Source organism: Oncorhynchus mykiss, chromosome 20, assembly GCF_057628025.1.
Source record: "Oncorhynchus mykiss isolate SJ-2025 chromosome 20, ASM5762802v1, whole genome shotgun sequence".
Taxonomy (NCBI): domain Eukaryota; kingdom Metazoa; phylum Chordata; class Actinopteri; order Salmoniformes; family Salmonidae; genus Oncorhynchus; species Oncorhynchus mykiss.
The window spans coordinates 47528507-47542446 of NC_143041.1; the positions used below are offsets into that span (position 1 = coordinate 47528507).

A 13940-nucleotide genomic window follows, 5' to 3' on the forward strand; every position below is an offset into this window, starting at 1 on the left:
AGGATGGTAAGTTGGTGGTTGAAGATATCCCTCTAGTGGTGTGGGGGCTGTGCTTTGGCAAAGTGGGTGGGGTTATATCCTTCCTGTTTGGCCCTGTCCGGCGATATCGTCAGACGGGGCCACAGTGTCTCCCGACTCCTCCTGTCTCAGCCTCCAGTATTTATGCTGCAGTAGTTTATGTGTCGGGGGGCTAGGGTCAGTTTGTTATATCTGGAGTACTTCTCCTGTCTTATCCGGTGTCCTGTGTGAATTTAAGTATGCTCTCTCTAATTCTCTCTTTCTTTCTCTCTCGGAGGACCTGAGCCCTAGGACCATGCCTCAGGACTACCTGGCATGATGACTCCTTGCTGTCCCAAGAACACATGGCCGTGCTGCTGCTCCAGTTTCAACTGTTCTGCCTGCGGCTATGGAACCCTGACCTGTTCACCGGACGTGCTACCTGTCCCAGACCTGCTGTTTTCAACTCTCTAGAGACAGCAGGAGCGGTAGAGATACTCTTAATGATCGGCTATGAAAAGCCAACTGACATTTACTCCTGAGGTGCTGACTTGCTGCACCCTCGACAACTACTGTGATTATTATTATATGACCATGCTGGTCATTTATGAACATTTGAACATCTTGGCCATGTTCTGTTATAATCTCCACCCGCCACAGCCAGAAGAGGACTGGCCACCCCATATAGCCTGGTTCCTCTCTAGGTTTCTTCCTAGGTTTTGGCCTTTCTAGGGAGTTTTTCCTAGCCACCGTGCTTCTACACCTGCATTGCTTGCTGTTTGGGGTTTTAGGCTGCGTTTCTGTACAGCATTTTGTAACATCAGCTGATGTAAGAAGGGCTTAATAAATACATTTGATTGATTGAAGACTATGTGCTGTAGGACGTTGGTACCCAGCCAGGTGTTAATGCATCTCTCTCTCTCTCTCCTCGCTGAATGACAAATGGATGAACGGGCGATAATTGTGCACCTTACTTCACAATTGAATTTACAATGAGTCCTAACAGAATGATAAGCAGGGTGAAAGAGGTTGATTTAATTTAGAAAGACAGCGGTGTAATGATGTGTTTATGTGATGCTTGTTGATCAGCAGCAAATAATTTAAATCACATTCCTTTGCAGATTGATACTTTTCATATTTTTTTTTACATTTGTCCTTTTGTAAAAAAGAATAATAATAATTAAATGTAAAAACAATCTGTTATGTTTGATTTCCTGTAACTCAGTACCTAATCTAATGTATTGTAAAGGAAACGACAACGTGCTCCACATTGCAGGAGGCCTTTAGAGTCGTGATAAAACATATTGACTCTATTCGGGGGTGCAATGAGCAGGAAACAAACAATGCCAGTCAGCCTGCACAGCTGGCCCACTGACACTACACCTAAACTACACCGACACTACACTGAAACTACACCCAAACTACACATAAACTACACTTAAACTATACCGGCACTACACCGACACTACACCTAAACTTCACCCAAACTACATCAACACTACACCTAAACTACACCCAAACTACACCCAAACTACATCTAAACTACACCTAAACTATACCGGCACTACACCGGCACTACACCTAAACTACACCTAAACTACACCCAAACTACACCTAAACTACACCGGCACTACACCCAAACTACACTGACACTACACCTAAACTATACCGGCACTACACCGACACTACACCTGAACTACACCCAAACTACACCTGAACTACACCTAAACTACACCTGAACTACACCCAAACTACACCTAAAATACACAGACACTACACCCTAACTACACCCAAACTACACCTAAAATACACAGACACTACACCCTAACTACACCCAAACTACACCTAAAATACACCTAAAATACACCTAAACTACACCGACACTACACCCAAACTAGTACATGAAGAGATGGGAGCATCTAGTACATGAAGAGATGGGAGCATCTAGTACATGAAGAGATGGGAGCATCTAGTACATGAAGAGATGGGAGCATCTAGTACATGAAGAGATGGGAGCATCTAGTACATGAAGAGATGGACGCATCTTGTAATTGACAGACACAGGGAAAGGATCGTTGTTTTATCAAATCTTCCTTCAGAGTCACATGCAGGTCAAACATTGTGATGTCTATATAGTATCAGAAAGAGCAGATTCTTGCTGATTCTACGATGCTTCCCTTTGTCAAATAACTCTCAGAATTCAGGAGGTGCAGCTCTATTTCCAAAAATGTCCCTTTTTTTTCTAGAATATTCCGTGCTGTCCCCTGCAGTCAGCACATGACCACTGGCGAGGAAGCCTTGCGCTGGCTACGAAACCAAAACTAGTAACGTCTTTAAATTAAAATAAGCTTTTTCTGTTGTCAATGCATGACCGGGTGATAGAAACCAGATAGAAGCTGACAATGGAACATGTGACTTCAATGAACTGAATGACGAGGAGGGTGATCGAATTTGATTAATCTGAATGATGAGGAAGGTGATTAATCTGAATGATGAGGAGGATGATTAATCTGAATGATGAGGAGGGTGGTTAATCTGAATGATGAGGATGACTGAATATAGAACAACAGTATAATGATGAAGAAGAATGGATTTATTTTACTATGAAAGGAAATGATTTATAATCTCCCCTGGGAGAGTCAAATCAGACTGAGTACAACATACAACGTGTGCAGTTCACAATGACAAGACCAAAGAACGGACGTACTGACAGCATTGCAAATGCTGCAAAATTTAGATGAGTTGGGAGACGGATGGAGGATCGGATAGTGAGCTTGAAATCGGCGTTGCTGATGATGATTCTGATGTTGACTTGAAGCCTCTGCCTCCGATGCCTGAGCTTCGCCACAGAAAAAACCGAACAGAGCAAATTGAGATGGTGATCCCAACTGCCACGGTGAGACAGGAGTCTAGGAGGGATGGCACAGTGAGACAGGAGTCTGAGAGGGATGGCACAGTGAGACAGGAGTCTAGGAGGGATGGCACAGTGAGACAGGAGTCTAGGAGGGATGGCACAGTGAGACAGGAGTCTGAGGGGGATGGCACAGTGAGACAGGAGTCTAAGAGGGATGGCACAGTGAGACAGGAGTCTAACAGGGATGGCACAGTGAGACAGGAGTCTGAGAGGGATGGCACGCTGAGACAGGAGTCTGAGAGGGATGGCACGGTGAGACAGGAGTCTGGGAGGGATGGCAGGGTGAGACGGGGGTCTGGGAGGGATGGCACGGTGAGACAGGAGCCTAGGAGGGATGGAACAGCGAGACAGAAGCCTAGGAGGGATGGCATGGTGAGACAGGAGCCTAGGAGGGTTGGCACAGTGAGACAGGAGCCTAGGAGGGATGGCACAGTGAGACAGGAGTCTAAGAGGGATGGCACAGTGAGACATGAGTCTAAGAGGGATGGCACAGTGAGACAGGAGTCTAACTGGGATGGCACAGTGAGACAGGAGTCTAGGAGGGATGGCACAGTGAGACAGGAGTCTAAGAGGGATGGCACAGTGAGACAGGAGTCTGAGAGGGATGGCACGGTGAGACAGGAGTCTGAGAGGGATGGCACGGTGAGACAGGAGTCTGGGAGGGATGGCAGGGTGAGACAGGGGTCTGGGAGGGATGGCAGGGTGAGACAGGGGTCTGGGAGGGATGGCACGGTGAGACAGGAGCCTAGGAGGGATGGAACAGCGAGACAGAAGCCTAGGAGGGATGGCATGGTGAGACAGGAGCCTAGGAGGGTTGGCACAGTGAGACAGGAGCCTAGGAGGGATGGCACAGTGAGACAGGAGTCTAAGGGGGATGGAACAGTGAGACAGGAGCCTAGGAGGGATGGCACAGTGAGACAGGAGCCTAGGAGGGATGGAACAGCGAGACAGGAGCCTAGGAGGGATGGAACAGCGAGACAGGAGCCTAGGAGGGATGGCACGGTGAGACAGGAGTCTAGGAGGGATGGAACAGCGAGACAGGAGCCTAGGAGGGATGGAACAGCGATACAGGAGCCTAGGAGGGATGGCACAGTGAGACAGGAGCCTAGGAGGGATGGAACAGCGAGACAGGAGTCTAAGGGGGATGGAACAGCGAGACGGGAGTCTAGGAGGGATGGCACAGTGAGACAGGAGCCTAGGAGGGATGGAACAGCGAGACAGGAGTCTAGGAGGGATGGAACAGCGAGACAGGAGTCTAGGAGGGATGGAACAGTGAGATACAACGAGAGCGACTGGCGGCAAAAGAGCTGAGCAGAGAACAGCAGCAGGTAACTCCGATTGTAAACTACATCAAACCACATCCACTGCACACGGATGTTCTCTAAAACTAGGTGGAGAAATGAGATCAGAGCATGACGACGCCTCGCACCGAGGCTTGGTGGTATTGAAAGATGTTCTGCATTGAGAGAGGAACTGTTGTCAAAAGAAAAAACACACACAAAAAAAAAAAGACTTGGTTGACTTTGTGTTTAATGAAAAGAAAATGTGTCTCTTGTATATGTAACAGACATATTTGTGAAACTTGAATAAACTGAACACAAGGCAGGAAATAGAAGAACATCCTACAGACCGAATCAGTGGAAGTCAGAGGAAATCATTCTTATTGGACAGAGTCTTTCAAGGACCAATCCCTCGGCTGTGAATGTTTCTAACAGAAAACAGCATCGGTAAGTGTCCTACACGAGTCATGACTGCTCACCTCCAAGGCTTGGGAAGAGCACTTTGGCACCTACTTCCCAACCCGTTTGACTGTGATCCTGGCTCAGTTGACATGCCGATAAGTGATATTGAACAGCTGATCGAGCGGTCACGTGACCGAATGCATTCACAGGTCACTACGGAGGAGTTTTGGTTCCTGACTGATAGGCAACACCCTGGCTTCTCCCTCTGAGCATTAATGCCGCGTTCAAAACAACTGGGAACTCGGAAATCTCTGACTTCCGACTTCAACGCGTTCGAGACAACTGTAAAACCATTTTTAACGGTCATCCAACTCAGAATTCCAACTTGGGAACTCGGGCCTCTTTCTAGAGCGTAGACTTTCTGACCGGAGATCACCGACGCCATGATTTGACATCGTATTTTTCCCCGAGTTCCCAGTTGTCTTGAAAGCAGCAGCAGCAGCAGCAGCAGGGCGGCAGGGTAGCCTAGTGGTTAGAGCGTTGGACTAGTAACCGGAAGGTTGGAAGTTCAAAACCCCCGAGCTGACAAGGTACAAATCTGTTGTTCTGCCCCCTGAACAAGGCAGTTAACCCACTGTTCCTAGGCCGTCATTGAAAATAAGAATTTGTTCTTAACTGACTTGCCTGGTTAAATAAAGGTAAAATAAGACTCCCTTCAACCAGCTCATATCTGTGTGGCGCTGGAGTCAATGCTCTTCTGCATTAAAACCAAATGTCGATCCAGGTTGGATGTGACAGCATCCCCCTTTGAGAAGCTCCGACGCGACATGAATCAAGCATCCCCATCTCATTAGTGGTCGGGGAGATCGTTTCTAGTCAGACTAATTAGCAATTTACTGTCATAGCACCACATTAAAAATATGTGATGGTGAGCTGAGAAGACATTCAGAAATACTGTTACAATGTATTTTAATATTTTAATAGCTCCCAATAAAAAATAAATAAACATTGACTGTCAATTACATAATTGTTTTTCCACATGTTTGGGCTCGTAATCATTTTCGGATCTCAAAATGGGGTCGGGGGGGGGGGGGGGGGGCCTACATTTTTTGGGAACCCCTAGTATAAATGAATCTTTGATTAGACCTAATCTAGACTGTAAAATCTAGGTTTAGGATTCAAATCAGAGTTGTATTGTACCACTTGATTTGGAAATATTTTAATCTAAGGTTAAATCACTAGTGTATGGTTAGTTACACGTGTCATAATGGGTCCACCATAGCGATATGTTCTCGTTCTATCCAGGAGTGGTCACCGCTAGCCAGCAAAGATAGTTTTCACCTCATCTAAAGTATCTAATTCATATAATTTTGGGTCAAATAAATTAGCTGGCTAGTTGAGTTTTACATGATAACCCACAAGAGCTGAAATTTTTAAATCACACTGAAAATATGAAGCACATACACAGACATCTGATGAACTTTAACCTCCTCCAGTGGCAGTTTAGATTTAATCCCCAAACTACATTTACATTAGATTTTACAACAAGATTTTATCTTGGTTTTAAATCAAACGTAAACTTAGTTTAGATGAAGGATTCAATTTAACTAGGATTTAAATTTAAAACTAAGTTTATAGATACAACTTTAAATTGAACTCCGTTTAAGAGTTAATCCATATTGGTGCAACCCACCCCATCCCTCTTAGAAACACACAACCCACCCCATCCCTCTTAGAAACACACAACCCACCCCATCCCTCTTAGAAACACACAACCCACCCCATCCCTCTTAGAAACAAACAACCCACCCCATCCCTCTTAGAAACACACAACCCACCCTATCCCTCTTAGAAACACACAACCCACCCCATCCCTCTTAGAAACACACAACCCACCCCATCCCTCTTAGAAACACACAACCCACCCCATCCCTCTTAGAAACAAACAACCCACCCCATCCCTCTTAGAAACACACAACCCACCCTATCCCTCTTAGAAACACACAACCCACCCTATCCCTCTTAGAAACACACAACCCACCCTATCCCTCTTAGAAACACACAACCCACCCTATCCCTCTTAGAAACACACAACCCACACCTCTTAGAAACACACAACCCACTCCATCCCTCTTAGAAACACACAACCCACCCCACACCTCTGAGAAACACACAACCCACACCTCTTAGAAACACACAACCCACCCCATCCTTCTTAGAAACACACAACCCACCCCTCCCTCTAAAAAACACACAACCCACCCTATCCCTCTTAGAAACACACAACCCACCCTATCCCTCTTAGAAACACACAACCTACCCTACACCTCTGAGAAACACACAACCCACACCTCTTAGAAACACACAACCCACCCCACCCCTCTTAGAAATACACAACCCACCCCACACCTCTGAGAAACACACAACCCACACCTCTTAGAAACACACAAACCACCCCATCCCTCTTAGAAACACACAACCCACCCTATCCCTCTTAGAAACACACAACCCACCCCATCCCTCTTAGAAACACACAACCCACCCCATCCCTCTTAGAAACACACAATGAATCAATGAACATGAACATTGAACAATGAACATGAATCAAGCATCCCCATCTCATTAGTGGTTGGGGAGATCGTTTCTAGTCAGACTAATTAGCAATTTACTGTCATAGCACCACATTAAAAATATGTGAGAAGACATTCAGAAATACTGTTAGAATGTATTTTAATTGACTGTAATAGCTCCCAATAAAAAATAAATAAACATTGACTGTCAATTACATAATTGTTTTTCCACATGTTTGGGCTCGTAATCATTTTCGGATCTCAAAATGGGGTCGGGGGGGGGGGGGGCCTACATTTTTTGGGAACCCCTAGTTTAAATGAATCTTAGATTAGACCTAATCTAGACTGTAAAATCTAGGTTTAGGATTAAAATCAGAGTTGTATTGTACCACTTGATTTGGAAATATTTTAATCTAAGGTTAAATCACTAGTGTATGGTTAGTTACACGTGTCATAATGGGTCCACCATAGCGATATGTTCTCGTTCTATCCAGGAGTGGTCACCGCTAGCCAGCAAAGATAGTTTTCACCTCATCTAAAGTATCTAATTCATATAATTTTGGGTCAAATAAATTAGCTGGCTAGTTGAGTTTTACATGATAACCCACAAGAGCTGAAATTTTTAAATCACACTGAAAATATGAAGCACATACACAGACATCTGATGAACTTTAACCTCCTCCAGTGGCAGTTTAGATTTAATCCCCAAACTACATTTACATTAGATTTTACAACAAGATTTTATCTTGGTTTTAAATCAAACGTAAACTTAGTTTAGATGAAGGATTCAATTTAACTAGGATTTAAATTTAAAACTAAGTTTATAGATACAACTTTAAATTGAACTCCGTTTAAGAGTTAATCCATATTGGTGCAACCCACCCCATCCCTCTTAGAAACACACAACCCACCCCATCCCTCTTAGAAACACACAACCCACCCCATCCCTCTTAGAAACACACAACCCACCCCATCCCTCTTAGAAACAATCAACCCACCCCATCCCTCTTAGAAACACACAACCCACCCTATCCCTCTTAGAAACACACAACCCACCCCATCCCTCTTAGAAACACACAACCCACCCCATCCCTCTTAGAAACACACAACCCACCCCATCCCTCTTAGAAACAAACAACCCACCCCATCCCTCTTAGAAACACACAACCCACCCTATCCCTCTTAGAAACACACAACCCACCCTATCCCTCTTAGAAACACACAACCCACCCTATCCCTCTTAGAAACACACAACCCACCCTATCCCTCTTAGAAACACACAACCCACACCTCTTAGAAACACACAACCCACTCCATCCCTCTTAGAAACACACAACCCACCCCACACCTCTGAGAAACACACAACCCACACCTCTTAGAAACACACAACCCACCCCATCCTTCTTAGAAACACACAACCCACCCCTCCCTCTTAGAAACACACAACCCACCCTATCCCTCTTAGAAACACACAACCCACCCTATCCCTCTTAGAAACACACAACCTACCCTACACCTCTGAGAAACACACAACCCACACCTCTTAGAAACACACAACCCACCCCACCCCTCTTAGAAATACACAACCCACCCCACACCTCTGAGAAACACACAACCCACACCTCTTAGAAACACACAACCCACCCCATCCCTCTTAGAAACACACAACCCACCCTATCCCTCTTAGAAACACACAACCCACCCCATCCCTCTTAGAAACACACAACCCACCCCATCCCTCTTAGAAACACACAACCCACCCCATCACTCTTAGAAACACACAACCCACCCCATCCCTCTGAGAAACACACAACCCACCCCATCCCTCTGAGAAACACACAACCCACCCCATCCCTCTGAGAAACACACAACCCACCCCATCCCTCTGAGAAACACACAACCCACCCTATCCCTCTTAGAAACACACAACCCACCCTATCCCTCTTAGAAACACACAACCCACCCGATCCCTCTTAGAAACACACAACCCACCCTATCACTCTTAGAAACACACAACCCACCCCATCACTCTTAGAAACACACAACCCATCCCATCACTCTTAGAAACACACAACCCACCCCATTCCTCTTAGAAACACACAACCCACCCTATCCCTCTTAGAAACACACAACCCACTATCCCCAGTCCTCCATCTGCACACACACCCAATCACAGCAGTACTAACCTGGGTTGAGAGGGTGGTTGAGAGGCTGGTGGGAGGCTGGGTGAAGAGTGCAGAGCGGGAGGATGATCGCAGGACATGTGTTCTCCTGACAGGCTGGTCCTGATGGGGGAGAGGAGAGAACAACAGTCAGAACGGTGACAGAACCGTCAGAACGGTGACAGAACCGTGACAGAACCGTCAGAACGGTGACAGAACGGTGACAGAACCGTGACAGAACCGTCAGAACGGTGACAGAACCGTCAGAACCGTGACAGAACCGTCAGAACGGTGACAGAACCGTCAGAACCGTGACAGAACCGTCAGAACCGTGACAGAATCGTGACAGAACCGATGTGTGGGTGTGCTGTGTACCAGAAATGTATCCAGCTATTATTTCCTTAAAATAAATATTTTCCATCCAGATATCAAATTAGTATACCTCAAACATTAAACATATAATCTCTCTCTGAGCTGCTAGCAAACAGGATGTGGCTGAAAGATGCAGATATCAAAAGAGTATACCTCAAACATTAAACAGCTAATCTCTCTCTGAGCTGAAAGATGCAGATATCAAATTAGTATACCTCAAACCTCACGACTACAACAGGAACGGGGGCTATATTAACCCCTCATGACTAAAACAGGAACGGGGGCTATATTTACCCCTCATGACTAAAACAGGAACGGGGGATATATTTACCCCTCATGACTAAAACAGGAACGGGGGCTATATTTACCCCTCATGACTAAAACAGGAACGGGGGATATATTTACCCCTCATGACTAAAACAGGAACGGGGGCTATATTAACCCCTCATGACTAAAACAGGAACGGGGGCTATATTTACCCCTCATGACTAAAACAGGAACGGGGGCTATATTAACCCCTCATGACTAAAACAGGAACGGGGGCTATATTTACCCCTCATGACTAAAACAGGAACGGGGGCTATATTTACCCCTCATGACTAAAACAGGGACGGGGGCTATATTTACCCCTCATGACTAAAACAGGGACGGGGGCTATATTAACCCCTCATGACTAAAACAGGAACGGGGGCTATATTTACCCCTCATGACTAAAACAGGGACGGGGGCTATATTAACCCCTCATGACTAAAACAGGGACGGGGGCTATATTAACCCCTCATGACTAAAACAGGGACGGGGGCTATATTAACCCCTCATGACTAAAACAGGGACGGGGGCTATATTAACCCCTCATGACTAAAACAGGGACGGGGGCTATATTAACCCCTCATGACTAAAACAGGGACGGGGGCTATATTAACCCCTCATGACTAAAACAGGGACGGGGGCTATATTAACCCCTCATGACTAAAACAAGGACGGGGGCTATATTAACCCCTCATGACTAAAACAGGGACGGGGGCTATATTAACCCCTCATGACTAAAACAGGGACGGGGGCTATATTAACCCCTCACCAGCTGTATTCCTGCCTTTTGTCCCATATCTTTAATGATCCTTTTGTGTTTTCTTACAGCCCTCTGATTGGGCAACGTTACAGTGCCACAACACTGAAATGCAGGTACCTAAAAGGATACAGATTACGCCAAATTAATGCATGCCCTATAGACATGAAAGTACTGGCCCTATAGACATGAAATTACTGGCCCTATAGACATGAAATTACTGGCCCTATAGACATGAAATTACTGGCCCTATAGACATGAAATTACTGGCCCTATTCGACCATGCTGGTCATTTATGAACATTTGAACATCTTGGCCATGTTCTGTTATAATCTCCACCCGGCATAGCCAGAAGAGGACTGGCCACCCCACATAACCTGGTTCCTCTCTAGGTTTCTTCCTAGGTTTTGGCCTTTCTAGGGAGTTTTTCCTAGCCACCGTGCTTCTACACCTGCATTGCTTGCTGTTTGGGGTTTTAGGCTGGGTTTCTGTACAGCACTTTGAGATATCAGCTGATGTACGAAGGGCTATATAAATAAATTTGATTTGATTTTGATTTGATGAAATCACTGGTCCTATACACATGGAATCACAGATCATATACACATGGAATCATTGGCCCTATAGACATGAAATTACTGGCCCTATAGACATGGAATCACTGGCCCTATAGACATGAAATTACTGGCCCTATAGACATGGAATCACTGGTCCTATAGACATGAAATCACTGGTCCTATAGACATGAAATCACTGATCCTATACACATGGAATCACTGGTCCTATAGACATGGAATCACTGGCCCTATACACATGGAATCACTGGCCCTATAGACATGGAATCACTGGCCCTATAGACATGGAATCACTGGCCCTATACACATGGAATCACTGGTCCTATAGACATGGAATCACTGGCCCTATACACATGGAATCACTGGTCCTATACACATGGAATCACTGGTCCTATAGACATGGAATCACTGGCCCTATAGACATGGAATCACTGGCCCTATAGACATGGAATCACTGGCCCTATACACATGGAATCACTGGTCCTATACACATGGAATCACTGGCCCTATACACATGGAATCACTGGTCCTATACACATGGAATCACTGGGCCTATACACATGGAATCACTGGCCCTATAGACATGGAATCACTGGCCGTATAGACATGGAATAGCTGGACCTATAGACATGGAATCACTGGCCCTATAGACATGGAATCCCTAGTCCTATAGACATGGAATCACTGGCCCTATACACATGGAATCACTGGCCCTATAGACATGGAATCACTGGCCCTATAGACATGAAATCACTTATCCTATACACATGGAATCACTGGCCCTATAGACATGGAATCACTGGCCCAATACACATGGAACCACTGGCCCTATAGACATGGAATCACTGGTCCTATACACATGGAATCACTGGCCCTATAGACATGGAATCACTGGTCCTATATACATGGAATCACTGGCCCTATAGACATGGAATCACTGGTCCTATACACATGGAATCACTGGTCCTATACACAAGGAATCACTGGTCCTATAGACATGGAATCACTGGCCCTATAGACATGGAATCACTGGCCCTATAGACATGGAATCACTGGCCCTATAGACATGGAATCACTGGCCCTATACACATGGAATCACTGGTCCTATACACATGGAATCACTGGTCCTATACACATGGAATCACTGGCCCTATACACATGGAATCACTGGTCCTATAGACATGGAATCACTGGCCCTATAGACATGGAATCACTGGCCCTATAGACATGGAATCACTGGCCCTATACACATGGAATCACTGGTCCTATACACATGGAATCACTGGTCCTATACACATGGAATCACTGGCCCTATACACATGGAATCACTGGTCCTATAGACATGGAATCACTGGCCCTATAGACATGAAATCACTTATCCTATACACATGGAATCACTGGTCCTATACACATGGAATCACTGGCCCTATAGACATGGAATCACTGGCCGTATAGACATGGAATAGCTGGCCCTATAGACATGGAATCACTGGCCCTATAGACATGGAATAACTGGCCCTAGAGACATGGAATCACTGGCCCTATAGACATGGAATCCCTGGCCCTATAGACATGGAATCACTGGCCCTATAGACATGGAATCACTGGCCCTATAGACATGGAATCACTGGCCCTATAGACATGGAATCACTGGCCTATAGACATGGAATCACTGGCCCTATAGACATGGAATCACTGGCCATATACACATGGATTCACTGGCCCTATACACATGGAATCACTGGCACTATAGACATGGAATCACTGGCCCTATATACATGGAATCACTGGCCCTATAGACATCGAATCACTGGTCCTATAGACATGGAATCACTGGCCTATAGACATGGAATCACTGGCCCTATACACATGGAATCACTGGCCCAATACACATGGAATCACTGGCCCAATACACATGGAATCACTGGCCCTATAAACATGGAATCACTGGTCACTTCTAATAATGGAATCAAATCAAATCCAATTGTATGCGCCAAATACAACAGACCGTACAGTGAAATGCTGACGGACAAGCCCTTAACCAACAATGCAGTTTCCAAAAAATATATATATATATTCTTAAGTTACAAATAAAAGTAACAAATAATTCAAGAGCAGCAGAAAATAACAATAATGAGGCTATATACAGGGTTACCAGTACAGAGTCAATGTGGAGGCTATATACAGGGTGTTACGATACAGAGTCAATGTGGAGGCTATATACAGGGGGTACCGGTACAGAGTCAATGTGGAGACTATATACAGGGGGTACCGGTACAAAGTCAATGTCTGGTTATTCAAGGTAATTGAGGTAATATGTACATGTAGGTAGAGTTATTAAAGTGATTATGCATAGATAATAAACAGAGAGTAGCAGCATAGAAGGGGGGTGGGGGTGGGGGGTGCAGATAGTCTGGGTAGCCATTTGATTTGATGTCTTATGGCTTGGGGGTAGAAGCTGTTTAGAAGCCTCTTGGACCTAGACCCGCCTCTCCAGTACCGCTTGATTGATTTATTTATGATGCCATGTGCTAACGCTACAGTATGTGCCAATGCTAGCAAAACGCTAGCAAACTCGGAGCGAAACGCTAGCAAACTCGGA

The 13940-nt window shown here is 45.4% G+C and overlaps 1 protein-coding gene across 1 annotated transcript in view; it reads right to left on the reverse strand.

The window, feature by feature from the left end:
* LOC110518228 (calcium uniporter protein, mitochondrial) overlaps positions 1-13940 on the reverse strand; it is a 104811-nt gene that overhangs the window by 51662 nt on the left and 39209 nt on the right. The window contains exon 2 of the mRNA XM_036956389.2: positions 9350-9448. Coding sequence (XP_036812284.2) covers positions 9350-9448 — 99 coding nt within the window. The remainder of the gene's footprint in view (positions 1-9349; positions 9449-13940) is intronic.